The sequence below is a fragment of the Manis javanica genome, chromosome 4 (assembly GCF_040802235.1).
Source record: "Manis javanica isolate MJ-LG chromosome 4, MJ_LKY, whole genome shotgun sequence".
NCBI classification, from domain to species: Eukaryota; Metazoa; Chordata; class Mammalia; order Pholidota; family Manidae; genus Manis; species Manis javanica.
In genome coordinates this window covers 65,935,637-65,950,776 of record NC_133159.1, presented here as the reverse complement: position 1 = coordinate 65,950,776, position 15,140 = coordinate 65,935,637, and the positions used below count along the sequence as shown (strand labels likewise).

Sequence of the window (15,140 nt, the reverse complement as noted above, 5' to 3'; positions counted from 1 at the left end):
CTTGAATTGAAAACTACTTAGCCATCTTGGCAGTGGTCTGAGGATTGAGAATGAGTCCCTGGTTTGGGGGCTGGTTTCTGGCCCTTTAGTAGGCCAGCAGAAACTCAGGCTTCCGCCCATGGCAGAAGCAGGTTTGTCCTAGGCCAGTTAATTTAAAGGTAATGGAACTGTTTGAAAGGACATAGCAGTTGTAATCATGACACATTCTTAAATGAACTAGATTCTGTTTGATGTACATGAAAAATTAAAGCATGGGTCTAAAAGTGCTGTAAGAGAGATTTTCTCATTCTTTTTGTTGAGGTCTGACATCAGCATATAGATGGCTTCATTAATTATTGAGAAAAAGACTAAGAAAGGAAAAATGACTGATTGGGATGCTTCATTTTGAAGTCTGAATTGGAAGCCCTTGGGTTGAATGTACTGCAGGTCTAAATCCTTCAAAATTAGCCCCCACACTCTCACCCTCTTCTGTTTAAATATTTTGTTTAAAAAAATAAGGCACTTAAAAAATTTTAATGCACTCTGTCAAACGTCAGAACGTGTGTACTAAACTTTGAAGTAACTTCATATATCAGTGAAGTTTAGAAACAGACTGTGTAGTTAAGTACCCCTTAAGATGAAGCAAGCAGAATGTTTTTAAATTTAACACATTACTTTCTCTCAGGGGTTAAGTTTTCATGACTTTGATTTTCTTCTTCATTTTCATTTCTCTCTATTCTAAAGTACAGCAATGAATGTCAGAGTTCTTATGTGTGCCACCTAATATTCTTGTCTTGCTTACTCTAGAAAAGTATTATGCACTGAATTGATAATATACAACTGGTTTTTACAATTGACACAAAAATGATAATGAGTGACTGTTCATTTGCAACTCATTAATTAACCCCTGTACTTTTGTGATTCATTTAGAGATATATAACAGAACCACAAATGATAAAATCAGCACACAGGTAAATGAGAAAAAGGTTGATTTTTCTTATATTCTAAAGAATTTCTCAAGTATTCAAATCAGTTATCCTGGAGATAGCCATTGCTTGTAAACACAGTGCTAATAGTATCTTTCCAACTATTCAACCTAAAGTGCGGTTATTTCTCTATCCTTAAAATTATTATGTCTGAAACAATTACAAAGTATTTCTTAGGATCAGAAATACTTTTTAATTCTATAAAGTCTCATTTCAACTTTTGTTTTTGCTCTCATCTTAGACCATTCATACTTCACAAAATATTCCTTCCAAAAAATGCTTTCCTATACCATGTAAAATGCATAAAGCTTCAACTCAATTTCTGCCTCTAAGAAAATAAAGTCATGTGCTTTAAGTGATACCAACCCTTTATTTACAGTTTTTCACTCTCTTAAGAATTTAAAGTAGCTTATATATTTATGGATAAAAAGAATGCAGGCAATGTCAAAGAAGCAAATGTAGATTTTTCCAGTTATCCCAAATTTGCTGAATATTATAATATGACATTGGATTTGGCTCTGAGTTTTGTTAAAGAAAAAAATTATTCTGACACTTGTTAAAATGGTAAAGAACAGTTTTTTTTCAGGATTATTGTGATAGGTGTCAAGACTGTTGCAACTGGGAAAAAGGATTCGGCTCATCTCTGAATACAATAAAGACAGCTAGGGATTTATAGCCAAGGAACAGGTTGTGTGTGTTAGTCAGGGGCTGGTGTTGGTGAGTGGAAAATTACTAAGAGCAGACATCAGGGTAAGGAGAAATCTTACTAAATTTATTTTTAACAAGATTCTTGCTGAAAGGCAGGCCAGGGTGATCAGATATCAAGGGTGGAGGATGAGGAATTTGATTAGATCTTGAGAGTAATCACATAGCAAGCATAGTAGAATTCTAAGCTGACTTAGCAAAAATTCTTGCTAAAACTGGACTCTGCCAGGATAAGTACTGAAACCCAAGGATGAGGCCTAGTTGAGAGGAGGGTTCAGAGGGGCCTGGCTGAAGTTTGGTCATGGAAACTCTTTGTCAGTTTTCTAGAAACTAAGGCAAGGGAAGAACATGTTCACATACAGAATTTTCGTTGTCCAAAACTGTAAAGAACACAAAACAGTAAATCAGTCTCTGTCTTTCCATAGCATTGAACACATGTCTGATTTTATCATTTGCATTTCAGTTTTTAATATAAGTCCACTTTTATGGGAAGTAGTATGTGGATAAGGTGGCATTTAAACAGAAGTTGTGAGGGAATGACCAATGGGAATGTCGGAGAATCCAGAAGTGCGGTCACCCTAGTGCATACTTGGCGTGCTGGAGGGAGGCCAGAGACCCCAATGTGAGTGGAGTGAAGTGATCAAAGGATAGAGAGTAAGACTTGAGAGAAGAAGAAGAATGAGACCAAATAATTTCAAACCTTAGAAGTTATTGTGAGATCTTTAGGTTTAACTTTGAATGAAATGGGAAGCCGTCAGAGGGAATAGAGATGTGGTCTGCCTTAGATTTTAAAAGGATCAATGTGACTGTTGTAATGAGAATGGATCTTAGGAAGCAAGGAGACCAATTAGGAGGCTATTGTAGTAGCCCAGGTGAGGCATGATGGCGGACCTTCCAGGGTAGGCACCATAAAGACAGTAAGTGGTGGCTAATATTCTGAATATGTTTTGAAGTAGAGGTAAAGGTTTGCTGGTCAATATGTCTGATCTGCTAGAAGAATGAGATATCTTTGTTTTGTTTTTCTTTTTCTTTTTGAGATGGGGAAGACTGCAGCAAAAATAGGTTCTTTGGAGGAAGAACAGTAGCTTGGTTTTTGAGATTTTTAACTCCCAGTACCTATTAGATTTCCAAGAGAAGTCAGAGCCTAAGGATAGTATTTTGAGCCACTGGGTCTCATCACTTAGGAAACACGTGCATAGATAAGTCCAGTGATTGAGTTCTACATTAGTCACTTATTTTCTCTAGGTTACCATTTTTGGCTTGTCCTGGTCATCCAACACTGGCTTAGAAATCATATGTTAGGGTATCATCACCTGTGTTCTCTTACTGTACTATGCAAACAATTGCATGACACTTACTGAATAGAGTTGTATCTACTTATTGACTGGTCATCTCTTCCATTGTACTCTTAAGTTCCTTGAGAAAAAGGCTGATAGTACATAAGCGATTCTTGAATGAAAAAATAAATTAAAAATCTTTGCAGTTTAGATAAAATCTAAAATTGCATCCCTGTCTACTTCATCCACTTCATCTCATACTACAATTCCTGTTGTTGACTATACCCCAACCACCTTTGCTAATTCCTTAAAGGTACGCCAGATCCTCATCTCTCTCAAGTCTCATGGCTTCTTTGATCTGCAAACGCACTATAATTATTAGGTCTAAGAGAAGCACTTCCTTAACCTTAACTCTAACTCACCTACGTTTTGTCTCTCCTAGTAATCCAAATTTGTAATTTAATAGTATTTATCACAGTTTATAAGTATTTATGTGATTAGTCATTTACTATAAATTTTCCTAATATGTTTATGAGAACAAGGAACAATGTCTGTTTTGTTCATTAATATGAACAAGCTCACACCTCTGTACTAGACATTTGGACCCTGTAAAATGTTTAGAGTAAATACAAATAAAATGCTTCATCTAACTGTATTGCTATCAATGAACAGAAATAATATAATCAATGCAGTTCTGATCATTTTCATTACATAAAACCATACACTTTTTGATAAAAATATTTTAATCTGCTTCTGGTAAAATTTGTAAAATATGAGTTTATGGAATAAGAATTATTCACCTACTTGTCCAGCGGCATCTGGTTTTTATAAATATCTAAACAGTCTCCCTTTCCTACAGAAAAATGTACTTTCCAGAACTGGGTGACCCATAGGGAACGTTCCATTTCCCTTCTTCACTATTTTAGCATATGATGTAGGAAAGTACATCCAAAATGTATGTTACTTCTGAGAAATCATAGCAGTATGAGCAACTATTCTCAAAACTATTTTATCGAAAACATAAGTTTAAAAAGCCTTATTCAATAAATATAATAAGTTATGTAGAAAAATTATGCATCTGTAGAACAAAATTTTTATCATTTAGTTATCTCATAATTCTTTGATGAGATAATAAGTTCAACATGAATACCTCATAAAAATTATTTGAAGATTTTCAAATCAATAATGGTTTAATGTGTATTATTTATACTAACCAAATTTTAATACTTTTTACTATTTTAAAAAATATGCATATATTTATAAAATTAAATACAATGTTGTTTCCAAATGTATTTAAAGAAGCTATAGCTGTAGAAACTAGAAAATATTACACATCCCTCTTTCAGAAGTAGCAGAGACTATTTGTAAAATTAAATATTATTAAATTTCAGTTAGTTATTTGAACCAATAGTAAAGTGAAATTCTCATCTAGCTCAATTTTAATATGCTCTCTCTCCTTTTTGCATTTGCTAAAGTCTTTTCTTTATATGGAAGCTCTACTCTAATTAGAATTAATTAATCACATAATTAGAAGTTGGGACATTTGGAAGCAGGAAGAAGAGATCAGATCTTTATCCCTTTAAGATTTTCTTTGAAGGACCTCTCCATGGAGAAGTGACAACATGAAATTATCTCACCCATTATTTTATACTATTTTTGTAGTAGTAATCCATAAATTTCATTTTGGGAAGCTATGTAAGACTCCTTAAAATGTAGGAGAAAAAAAAGGATTTTTTTCCATAACAAAGCTTTTGAAATACTAGTATGAGAATTAGCTGAAAATGAAAATATTATTACAAAATTGCTTTTGAAAAATGTTTGGATTAAAATAAATACAGCAAAGAATTAAGCACAAACCATTTCTATAATATTTAGTATTTCAAATTATTAGTATGGCTATATTAAAATAGATATACATTTAAAATATACCCTTCATTTAGCCTTCGGACACTGCAAATACTAGTAAAGGGTTTTCAAAGGGAATGAGGAAAGAAAAGAACAGAGGAAACGTTTTATAATGCAGTCAATTTAACAGGGGTGGAAATTCTGTGTTGTCTATTTAGCCCATGTTAGGAAATATAAATAATAAAATGATAAGTGTTTATCAATAAAATGCATATTCCTTCAAACAAACTTTTATTTCATTAATTAATATTTTGAAAGCTTCTGAGGTTAAATCCAAGGAAAGAAAATCTCAACATAAATATTAGGAGAGAGAGCTAAAGGAACCATACAAAAGAAAGTTCTTTCAAACATTTTCAAGCAATAGAATCAATGGTATTTTGTTGAGTTTCCTAATTCTTTCAATTTCTCTTTCCCAGTTTAAATTTTTTTAGGGTCACAGAATTATCACTAACACTTCTCCTCAGTGAAAGAGCATACAATTTAATGAACCAGAATTTGATTTCTCAAATGTTTGTAAAGTTTTTCAATCCAAAATGTATCTTAATATGTATATTAATTATATTATTAGCAGCAGGTGATACTCATCAATCTTGCAGATGTGATCGCAAAACACCTGACGTTTCCTGAATAGGTTGCTTAATACAGTCTGGCAAATTGTACTAACACATTTGTGCTAACAATTTTCAGAGATATTATAAAAATCAACCACAGATTTGTTTCCCTACCAGAGAGTTTATACTTTGTAATACACATAAAAGTGCCATGAGTTTCTAGTTTTTGTCTTATCTGAAATCTCAATTATTTATTTCCTTTATGTATATCTAATTTCCTTTGAAACTGTTCTCCTTTTAAAATGAATTTATTTTATCAGGTTAATCTTTTGGCTTTTGGAGTTATCATATACAAAGTTTTTCGTCACACTGCAGGGCTGAAACCAGAAGTTAGTTGCTATGAGAACATAAGGTAAATGTTTCTTTAACTCTAGTTTCTTTAGTAATTAAAAACTTTAATAACTTAAGATACAAATAATTTTTGGCAGGACTTTTTTTTATGATTTATTCTTGCTTTCTTCTACCATATTTAAAATACCTATTGTTAAATAATGCTTACTATCCTTAATAAGACTATATCACCACTTATTAAGTGGTAAGTTAAAGCAATCTTTTCCAACATAATAACCTTTTAAGGAAAAGATGATGGTTGTGTCTTAAGGCAAAAGGGGGCCTTGATATTCTTTTGTGGAGCATTCATCAGAGCTTAGTAACTGTGTTCTTTCTTGTGATTCCTAGTGTGCATGCTGTCATGATTTTTCCTGCAACCACCCTCTTTAAATTGATTTATTGAGACCTTAAAAATGGTTTGTCAAGAAAAACTGAAGTGTACTATAGGGAACATTAGAAACAACTAACGTTTGTGTTGCTTGGAAGCACTCCTGTAGTCTCAATACCTTGCGCAATATTTATAGTTAGGATTTAGCAAATGTTTGACCAATTACTTTCTTTTACTCCTTACCATTTATAGTTTCATGCAGTGTGTTGGTTTTAATAAAGTTGAAAATAACTCATTTTCTGAAGTACACTGCAAAAATACCTGCACTACAAAATGATTGCACACACAAAAAATGAGCAAATAATCATTAGTTGCCTCATTTTTGAGAGAGTCTTCTCAGTGAGCAGGACTGAATATTGTTTTACCAAAAGTGACAGGCCATAAGTTAACAATATGTAAGAGTGAGTATGGGCATTTTTTTTAAATTTTTAATAAATCAGTATTCTAACATGTATTTTGAGGTAACTGTATTGCAAAAGCAAAAAAAAATCTAGTTTTATATCTTACACGTTATTCTCTATTAAACCTGAAAGGAACAGAGAAGCTTCCTTTGATGTCTTGCACATGTGCTGATCCAAGTCCACAAGGTATACTTTTCAAGGTTTCTTAGGGAAAATACTTCCTGACAAATGTATGTCTTACCTTCAGGAATCATTGCAACATTAAATTTGAAATCAAAGCATACACACTGTAGTACATCAGATAAAAATATTTAAAGATTAAGAAAATGCCTTGAAAAATACCATTTTTTAAATGTCACCCTGATTTTGGAAGCACATCCCTGCCACAGTGCAGTAATATACCTAAAGGCTGCACCATGTAACTGCAGCACAATTTGTCAGTTTTCAAAATCATTATTTGTTTTTAAAAATGGTTTCTTGGTTATACCAAAAACTCATTTCCCACATAATTTGAGGAATTCAGTTATGTGTTCAATGTTTGTGGCTTTCTTATCTGAAACATTTCAAATACATTATAGATCTTGTGCCAGAGGAGCCCTTGCTCTCCTGTTCCTTCTTGGCACAACCTGGATCTTTGGAGTTCTCCATGTTGTGCATGCATCAGTGGTGACAGCTTACCTCTTCACAGTCAGCAATGCCTTCCAGGGGATGTTCATTTTCTTATTCTTGTGTGTTTTATCTAGGAAGGTAAGTAGATCTTTTATTTTGGTTAAACCCTATAGCATATTCATATAGCATCAGTTACAAGTTGATAAGATTTCATATGCTCATAGATTTATGAGTTGTGCCTTTATTGCCTAAATGCAATACACTTTCATGTCAAAATAATCAGAAAACCTAGCTATTCATAGCGAAATATACATATTTAAAAACTTCCTATTAGGAATGCAAATAAAGCTTATATTCACTGGAGCATGTTCTGACAGATAATGAGAATTCAATCAATACTTTAGAAAACAACAAAAGGAAGCCCAGGAAGACAACACCAAGACATACACAAATAAGATGGGAAAGGTTAAAGATAAAGAGAGAGACTTAAAGCAACAGGAGAGAGGCAGACAGCTACTTATAAGGGAAACTATAAGGCTATCAGTATATTTCTCAGCAGAAACTTTACAGGCAAGAAGGGAGTGGCATGAAATAGTTAATGTATTGAAAGGAAAGAACCTACAACCAAGAATCCTCTACCCAGCAAGGTTATCATTCATAATTGAAGGAGAGATTAAAAGTTTCCTACATAAATGAAAGTTAAAAGAATTCACCACCACTAAACTGCCCTTATAGGATATGTTAAAGGGACTTTTGTAAATGGAAATGTTCTTAAGGCTAAATGTTTTTTCATCAGAGAAAATAAACCTACATTAAAGGTAGTAGACCAATTGCTTACTAAGCAACAATGAAGTTAAAAAAAAGTAGTAAAATAAACTATACACAAATAAGTCAAGGGATACACAAAAGATGCAGATTCTGATATTTTATACATAAAGTGTGGAGGAAGAAGAATAAAAATGTAGTATTTTCAGATTGTGTTCCAAACAAAGCAGCCATCAATTTAATATGGACTATTATATAAGGGAACTATGAAACTTATAGTAACCACAAACCTAAAGCCTACAATAGATACACAAAAAATGTTTAAAAAAGAAACCCAAGCAGAACACTAAAGAGAACCATCAAAAAACAAGAGAAGAATGTGAGAGGAAAAAGGAATAGAGAAGAACTACAAAAACAACCAGAAAACAATAAAATGGCAATAAGTATGTACCTAGCAGTAATTACCTTAAATGTAAACGGACTTAGTCAAAAGCCAGATGGTGGAAGAATGGATAAAGAAAGAAGACACATCTATATGCTGTCTACAAGAGACATTTCAGACCTAAAGACTGAAATTTCGTACACAGACTGAAAGTGAAGGAATGAAAAAAGAAATTTCATACAAATGAAAGGGAAAGAAAAGCAAGAGTAGCAGTACTTATATCAGAAAAAATACACTTTAAAACAAAAAAAGTAACAAGAGACAAAGGACATTACATAATGACAAAGAGATCAGTCCAACAAGAAGATATAACAATTACAAATATCTATGCATGACATATAGAAGCACCTAAATATATAAAACAAATACTAATAGAAATAAGGGGGGAATAGACTGTAACTCAATCTTATTAGGAGACTTTGACTCCTCACTTACGTCAATGGACAGATCATCCTCAGAAAGTAAAGAAACAAGGTACTGAATAACACTTTAGATCAGATGGACCTAACACATAAATACAGAAAGGTCCACCCAAAAGCAGCAGGATACACATTTTTTTCAAGTGTACCTGGAACATTCTCCAGAATAGATCACATACTAGGCCAAAAAAAGATCTCAAAATTCTTTAAAAGATTGAAATTCTATCAAGTGACTTCTCAGAACACAGTAGTATGAAACTAGAAATAAATTACACACACACACACACAAAAAAAAAGACACAAACACATAGAGGATAAACATGCTTCTAAATAATCAATAGAACAATGAACAAATCAAACAATACATTGAGACAAATGAAAACAGAAACACAACAGTTCAAAATATGTGGAATGTCACAAAAACGTTTTTAAGAGGGAAGTACCTAGCAATACAAGCCTACCTCAAGAAACAAGAACAATCCAAAATAGTCTAAACTCAGAACTAAAGAACCTAGTAAAAGAAGAAAAAATGAAACCCAAGGTTAATAGGAGAGACATAATGAAGATCAGAGCAGAAATGGATAAAATAGAGAATAATAAAACAATACAAAAAATCAATGAAACCAAGAGCTGGTAGGGAAGATAAGCAAAATAGACAAATCCCTAACCAGACTTAAGAAAAGAAATGAGAGGACACGAACAAAAAACAGAAATGAAAAAGGATAAATCACAACTAACACCACAGAAATACAAAGAATGATTAGAAAATTCTGTTGAAAATTATATAACAATAAATTGGACAACCTGGAAGAAATAGACAAATTCCTAGAAATGTACAACTTTACAAAACTGGCCCATAAAGAAACAAAATCTGAACAGACCAATTACTTTTAACAATATTGAATTGGTAATCAAAAAAATCCCAACAAATAAAAGTCCATAACCAGATGGCTTCCCAGCTGAATTCTACCAAACATTTAAAAAAGAGCTAATACCCATCCTTCTTAAAGTATTCCTTCTTGAAGGTAGAAGGGGGAGAATACTTCCAAACTCATTTTATGAGACCAGCATCACTCTAATACAAAAACCAGACAAAGTGCAAAAAAAAAAAATTTCAGACCAATATCCCTGATGAATATCGATGAAAAAATCCTGAACAAAATAATACAAACCAAATTCAAAAATACATCAAAAGGATCATCCATCATGGTCAAGTGAGATTTAATCCAGGGATGCAAGGATGCTGCAATATTTATAAATCAATAAATGTGGTATACCACATTCACAAAAGGAAGGATAAAACCATATGATCATCTCAATAGACACTGAGAACACATTTGGCAAAATTCAACATCCATTTTTAATGAAAACTTTCAACAAAATGGGTGTAGAGAGAATATATCTCAACATAATAAAGGCCATATATGAGAAACCCATAGCCAGCATCATACTCAATGGCAAAAAGCTGACAGCCTTTCCCCTAAGATCAAGAACAAGACAAGAATGCCCACTCTCACCACTTTTATTTAACATAGTACTGAAAGTCCTAACCATGGCAATCAGACAAGATAAAGAGATAAAGTCATCAAAATTGGTAAGAAATAAAACCGTCACTATTTGCAGATGACATGATACTATATATATATATATATATAGAAAGCCCTAAAGACTCCACCAAAAAATGACTTCAACAAAGTTTCAGGATTCAACAAATTTGCAAGATACAAAATCTATATTCAGAAATTTGTTGCATTCCTATATACTAACAACAAAACTAGCAGAAAGAGAAAACAAGAAAATAATTCCATTTGCAATTGCATCAAAAGGAATAAAATACCTGGAAATAAACCTAACCAAGGATGTGAAAAACCTGTACTCTGAACACTATAGGACATTAATGAGAGGAATTAAAGAACACACTAATAAATAGAAATATATCCTATGCTCATGTATGGGAAGAATTAATATTGTTAAAGTGGCCATCCTGCTCAAAGCAATTTACAGATTCAATGCAATTGCTATCAAAATACCAAGAGCATTTTCAAAGAAATAGAACAAATAATTCTAATATTCACATGGAACCACAGAAGACCCTGAATAGCCAAAGCGATCTGAGAAAGAACAAAACGGTGGGGGGGGAGGGGGGAGGTTATGCTCCCTGACTTCAAGCTCTACTACAAAGGTATAGCAATCAAAACAATATGATACTGGCACAAGAGCAGACCCATAGATCAATGAAGTAGAGGAGAACCCAGAAATAAACCCATGCTTATATGGTCGATTAATATACAATAAAGGAGCCGTGAATATACAATGCAGAAAAGACACTCTCTTCAATAACTGATGTTGGGAAAACTGGACAGCTACATGCAAGAGAATGAAACTGTATACTAACTGTCTAACTCCATACACTAAAATAAATTCAAAATGGGTTAAAGACCTAAATATAAGATGTGAAACCATAAAATTCTTAGAAGAACACATAGGCAAAACTCTCTTCAACATAAGCATGAGCAATTTTTACTGGTCACATCTCCTCAGGCAAGGAAACAAAAATAAAAACTGAACAAGTGGGACTACATCAAACTAAAAATCTTCTGACAGCAAAGAATACTATGAACAAAACAAAAAAGCAGCCTGCAGAATGGGAGAGTATATTCATAAATTATCTGATAAAGGGTTAACATCCAAAATATACAAAGAACTCATATGGCTCAACACCAAATAAACATATATCTTAATTAAAACATAGGCAGAGGACCTGAACACACATTTCTCCAAAGAAGAAACACAGATGGCCAACAGGCACATGAAAAGATGCTCTAATCATCAAGGAAAGGCAAATCAAAACCACAATGAGATATCACCTCACTCCAGTTAGAATGGCCACTATCCAAAAGACAAGAAATAGCAAGTGTCGTAGAGGATGTGGAGAAATGGGAAACCTCCTACACTGTTGGTGGGAATGTAAATCAGAGCAGCCACTATGGAAAGCAGTATGGAAGTTTCTCAGAAAACTGAAAATATGAATACCATTTGACCCAGTAATTCCACTTCTAGGAATTTACCTGAAGAAAACAGAATCCTTGATATGAAAAGACATATGCACCTCTGTTTGTTGCTGCATTATTTACAATAACCAACATATGGAGACACCAAAGTATCCATCAATGGATGAATGGATAAAGATATAGAACATATACATATGGGATATAATTGAGTCATACAAAAGAAAGCATCCTATTTGGGACAATATGGATGAATCTAGAGGGTATTACGATAAGTGAAATAAGCCAGGTGGAGAAAAACAAATGCCATATGATTTCACTTATATGTGGAATCTAAAAGCAAACCAAAATAAAATGAACAAAACAGTACATTCCTAGATACACAGAAGAGACTGGTGGTTACCATGGGGAGGGGGCTAGAATAGGTGGGCAGGGAGAATGAGGAGTTTAAAAAGGCACAAAATCTCAATCATAATGTAAGTTGGCCACAGGGATGGAAGTACAGCATGGAGAAAATAGCCAGTGGTTCTGTAACATCATTTTTGTTGACAGACAGTAACTGTACTAGTTGGAGTGAGGATTTAAAAATGTCTGTTAACTATTGAATCACTGTGTTGTATAATTGAAATCAATGGAATATTGTATATCAATCATACGTCAATAAAAAATAAATAAAAATACCTTAGGAAACCAAATATAACAATTTAATGTGATTTGAAAATAATTTAATTTGATTGTTGCAATTATGTTTGACATTTCCTCCTTTTTTTTCTCTTTTTTAGATCCAAGAAGAATATTATAGATTGTTCAAAAATGTCCCTTGTTGTTTTGGATGTTTAAGGTAAAAAATAGAGAACAATGGATAATTATTGCTACACAAAAATAAAGATCCAAGCTGTGGATCACCAGTGCATAAGAATGACTTGAACTAATTATCCAATTATTAATTATGAAATAATCAAATATTTGAAATCAGTCTTTCTGTTTACAGTGTAAGAACAGTAGATAAGAGGTGAAATTATATACCATATAGCTATAGTATGCTCTCCTACATGACATAGTTAATTATGTTAAAAATAGTATTGCAAATATTTGAAAAGTAACTGGTTTCTCAGGAGTGATATCACTGTGCCCAAGGAAAGATTTCTTTCCAACAAAAGAAATATATGAATGTCCTGAAGGAAACCACTGCATTCATACTTTTGTGACTCGTGTCGCCTTTGAAACTAGTCCCCTATCACCTTGGTAATGAGCTGCGTTGCAGAAAGTGGAACATAAGAGAATGAAGGGGCAGAATATAAAACAGTAAAAAGCTAATGGTTATTATAACAAGGAGATATATTTTCAGTAAGCCTATTTTTTTTGTAAGCTAGATGTGAAATTATAGAGATAAAATAAAGAATAAACACACCTTACCATTTCATGAATTGTTCTGAACTTAAATTTCTACTAAAACAACTTAGACCTATTTTTTACCATATCCATTTTCTTCCATTTTGAAACACACAAAACTTCACAAATGAAAAAACAAACATTTCTGTTACATTTTTAGGTTAACATTAGAAAGAGATATATGTTGTTTCTGAGGTATATACTTACTTCACAAACTGTGACTTCAAATGCTTAATCAGTAATACATAAATGTGCCAAAATACAGTATTTTTCATGGCTGTAAATGTAAAAATAGTGTATATAAAGCTGAAGTATTCTACTCGATATCATTTCAGTGTAGTAAAGAAATATCATATCTTTGAACTAGTGTATTTGAATTCTTTATTGCTTTTAATTTTAGAATATTGTAGTTCACACTGTAATATTCCATTTTAACTATTTTTAAAAGGGCATTGTAAATATGAAAGTATTCATAAAGTGAATTGCTATTTTTTATGTTCAGAAAAGTACCCATTTAAAAATGTTATTTATAACAAATAAATCACTGAGAACTGTAGAAATTGTCACAGTGGATCTATTTTCTGACAGTCTTCTACTATCCATTAAAGCATGTCTGCTAAATGTATGTGCAAGGCTTCTGTCTATCCTCCAATCTTCTCATTAAAATAGAGAAGCATTGATTTTATTTCAAAAATATGTAACTGATCTATACCTACCTGTAGAAGTATGCCAATACATTAAATGTTGTGATTTTAAAATAATTTCTCCAGCTGTTAAATTGAAGTTTGTCCAATCTTGCTCTAATAAATAAAATATCATCTAAATGAATACTGCTTTGTTGAGTCATTTTCTAAAGAAAGATGAGCTGCTTGCCAATGTCTTATACATTTTTTAGAGAATCTGTGATAACTTTTCATTATATCTTCTGATCTGTTCTATGATAAGCCCATGACCTATTACTATCATTGTCACTATCAGATAGTGTTAGAGGAATGTGGTATTGAAAAACAAATCTGTTCAACCAATGCATATAAAATGATGTGTGGTAGCCAGAATGGCCCTTGATAATTTTTTTATAATTTGTTACAGCAACCTAGGTAACTAATACTACGGAAATATGCACATAATAACATTTTTAGAGATAGGCAACTATTCATGTCATTAGGACAAACCCAAATTCCAGTGTCTTGTTTTCATCAAGCTTCCTACCCCCATAGTTATCATTGCATAAAGCCTATATTTTTTAGTATGATTGCTAGTTCAGAACGTTTTCGGGGCTTCCTGGGTGTGATATGAAACTGGTACCCATATGCAGAGGGTAAGGGGAGACCAAAGAAAGAGGAAAGTCACTTCAGACTGGTAGGTGGCAGATTGAGTAAGCAAGGGAACTCACATATGAGGCCTTTCTTGGACAACTGCAAGATGAGCAAGTCTTCTCACCCACCCACCTAATCTTAAAAGTTTGTTTAGAGACCCTAACTGGGCTCTGTCACATGTATCATCCAGATGGTCTCAACAGCAAATTTCTACCTCGAGGCTCTACCCTTGGGGCAGCTTCTAGGGAGTAAGGAAGGTAAGGGGAAGGCACATTCCAAGGACAAGAGGAGGCGAGGAGCCTCCAATGGCCCATGGCCATCTCTTGGGTCAGCCTGAGGTCACGTCTGCTGGGTGACCCCTTTCAACAATGAAATTTCAGGCCACCTCATTTCTGCTTACCTCCCCAGTTTTTCTGCTTGCCCTATGAAAGCTTCTTCAGTCATACTAAACCATTTATCTTCCCCCAAACTTTATCATGGTTTACCAGATTCCTAATTTCTAGAATTTCTTCCATCATTACTCTGACAAAATTACTCTGTTTATCCTTATTGTATCTTTCTCGATGAAGCCTTCCAGGGCTCACACAGGAGTTAATTACATCCGACT

The 15,140-nt window shown here is 33.2% G+C and overlaps 1 protein-coding gene across 2 annotated transcripts in view; it reads left to right on the top strand.

The window, feature by feature from the left end:
- Window positions 1-14,045, top strand: part of ADGRL4 (adhesion G protein-coupled receptor L4) — a 105,469-nt gene extending 91,424 nt beyond the window's left edge. For both annotated transcript variants that reach the window (XM_073234178.1, XM_017657780.3), the window contains 3 exons: window positions 5,724-5,815; window positions 7,161-7,329; window positions 12,608-14,045. In XM_073234178.1, coding sequence (XP_073090279.1) covers window positions 5,724-5,815; window positions 7,161-7,329; window positions 12,608-12,670 — 324 coding nt within the window. In that variant the 3' untranslated portion in view covers window positions 12,671-14,045. The remainder of the gene's footprint in view (window positions 1-5,723; window positions 5,816-7,160; window positions 7,330-12,607) is intronic.
- The last annotated feature ends 1,095 nt before the right edge of the window (window positions 14,046-15,140 follow it).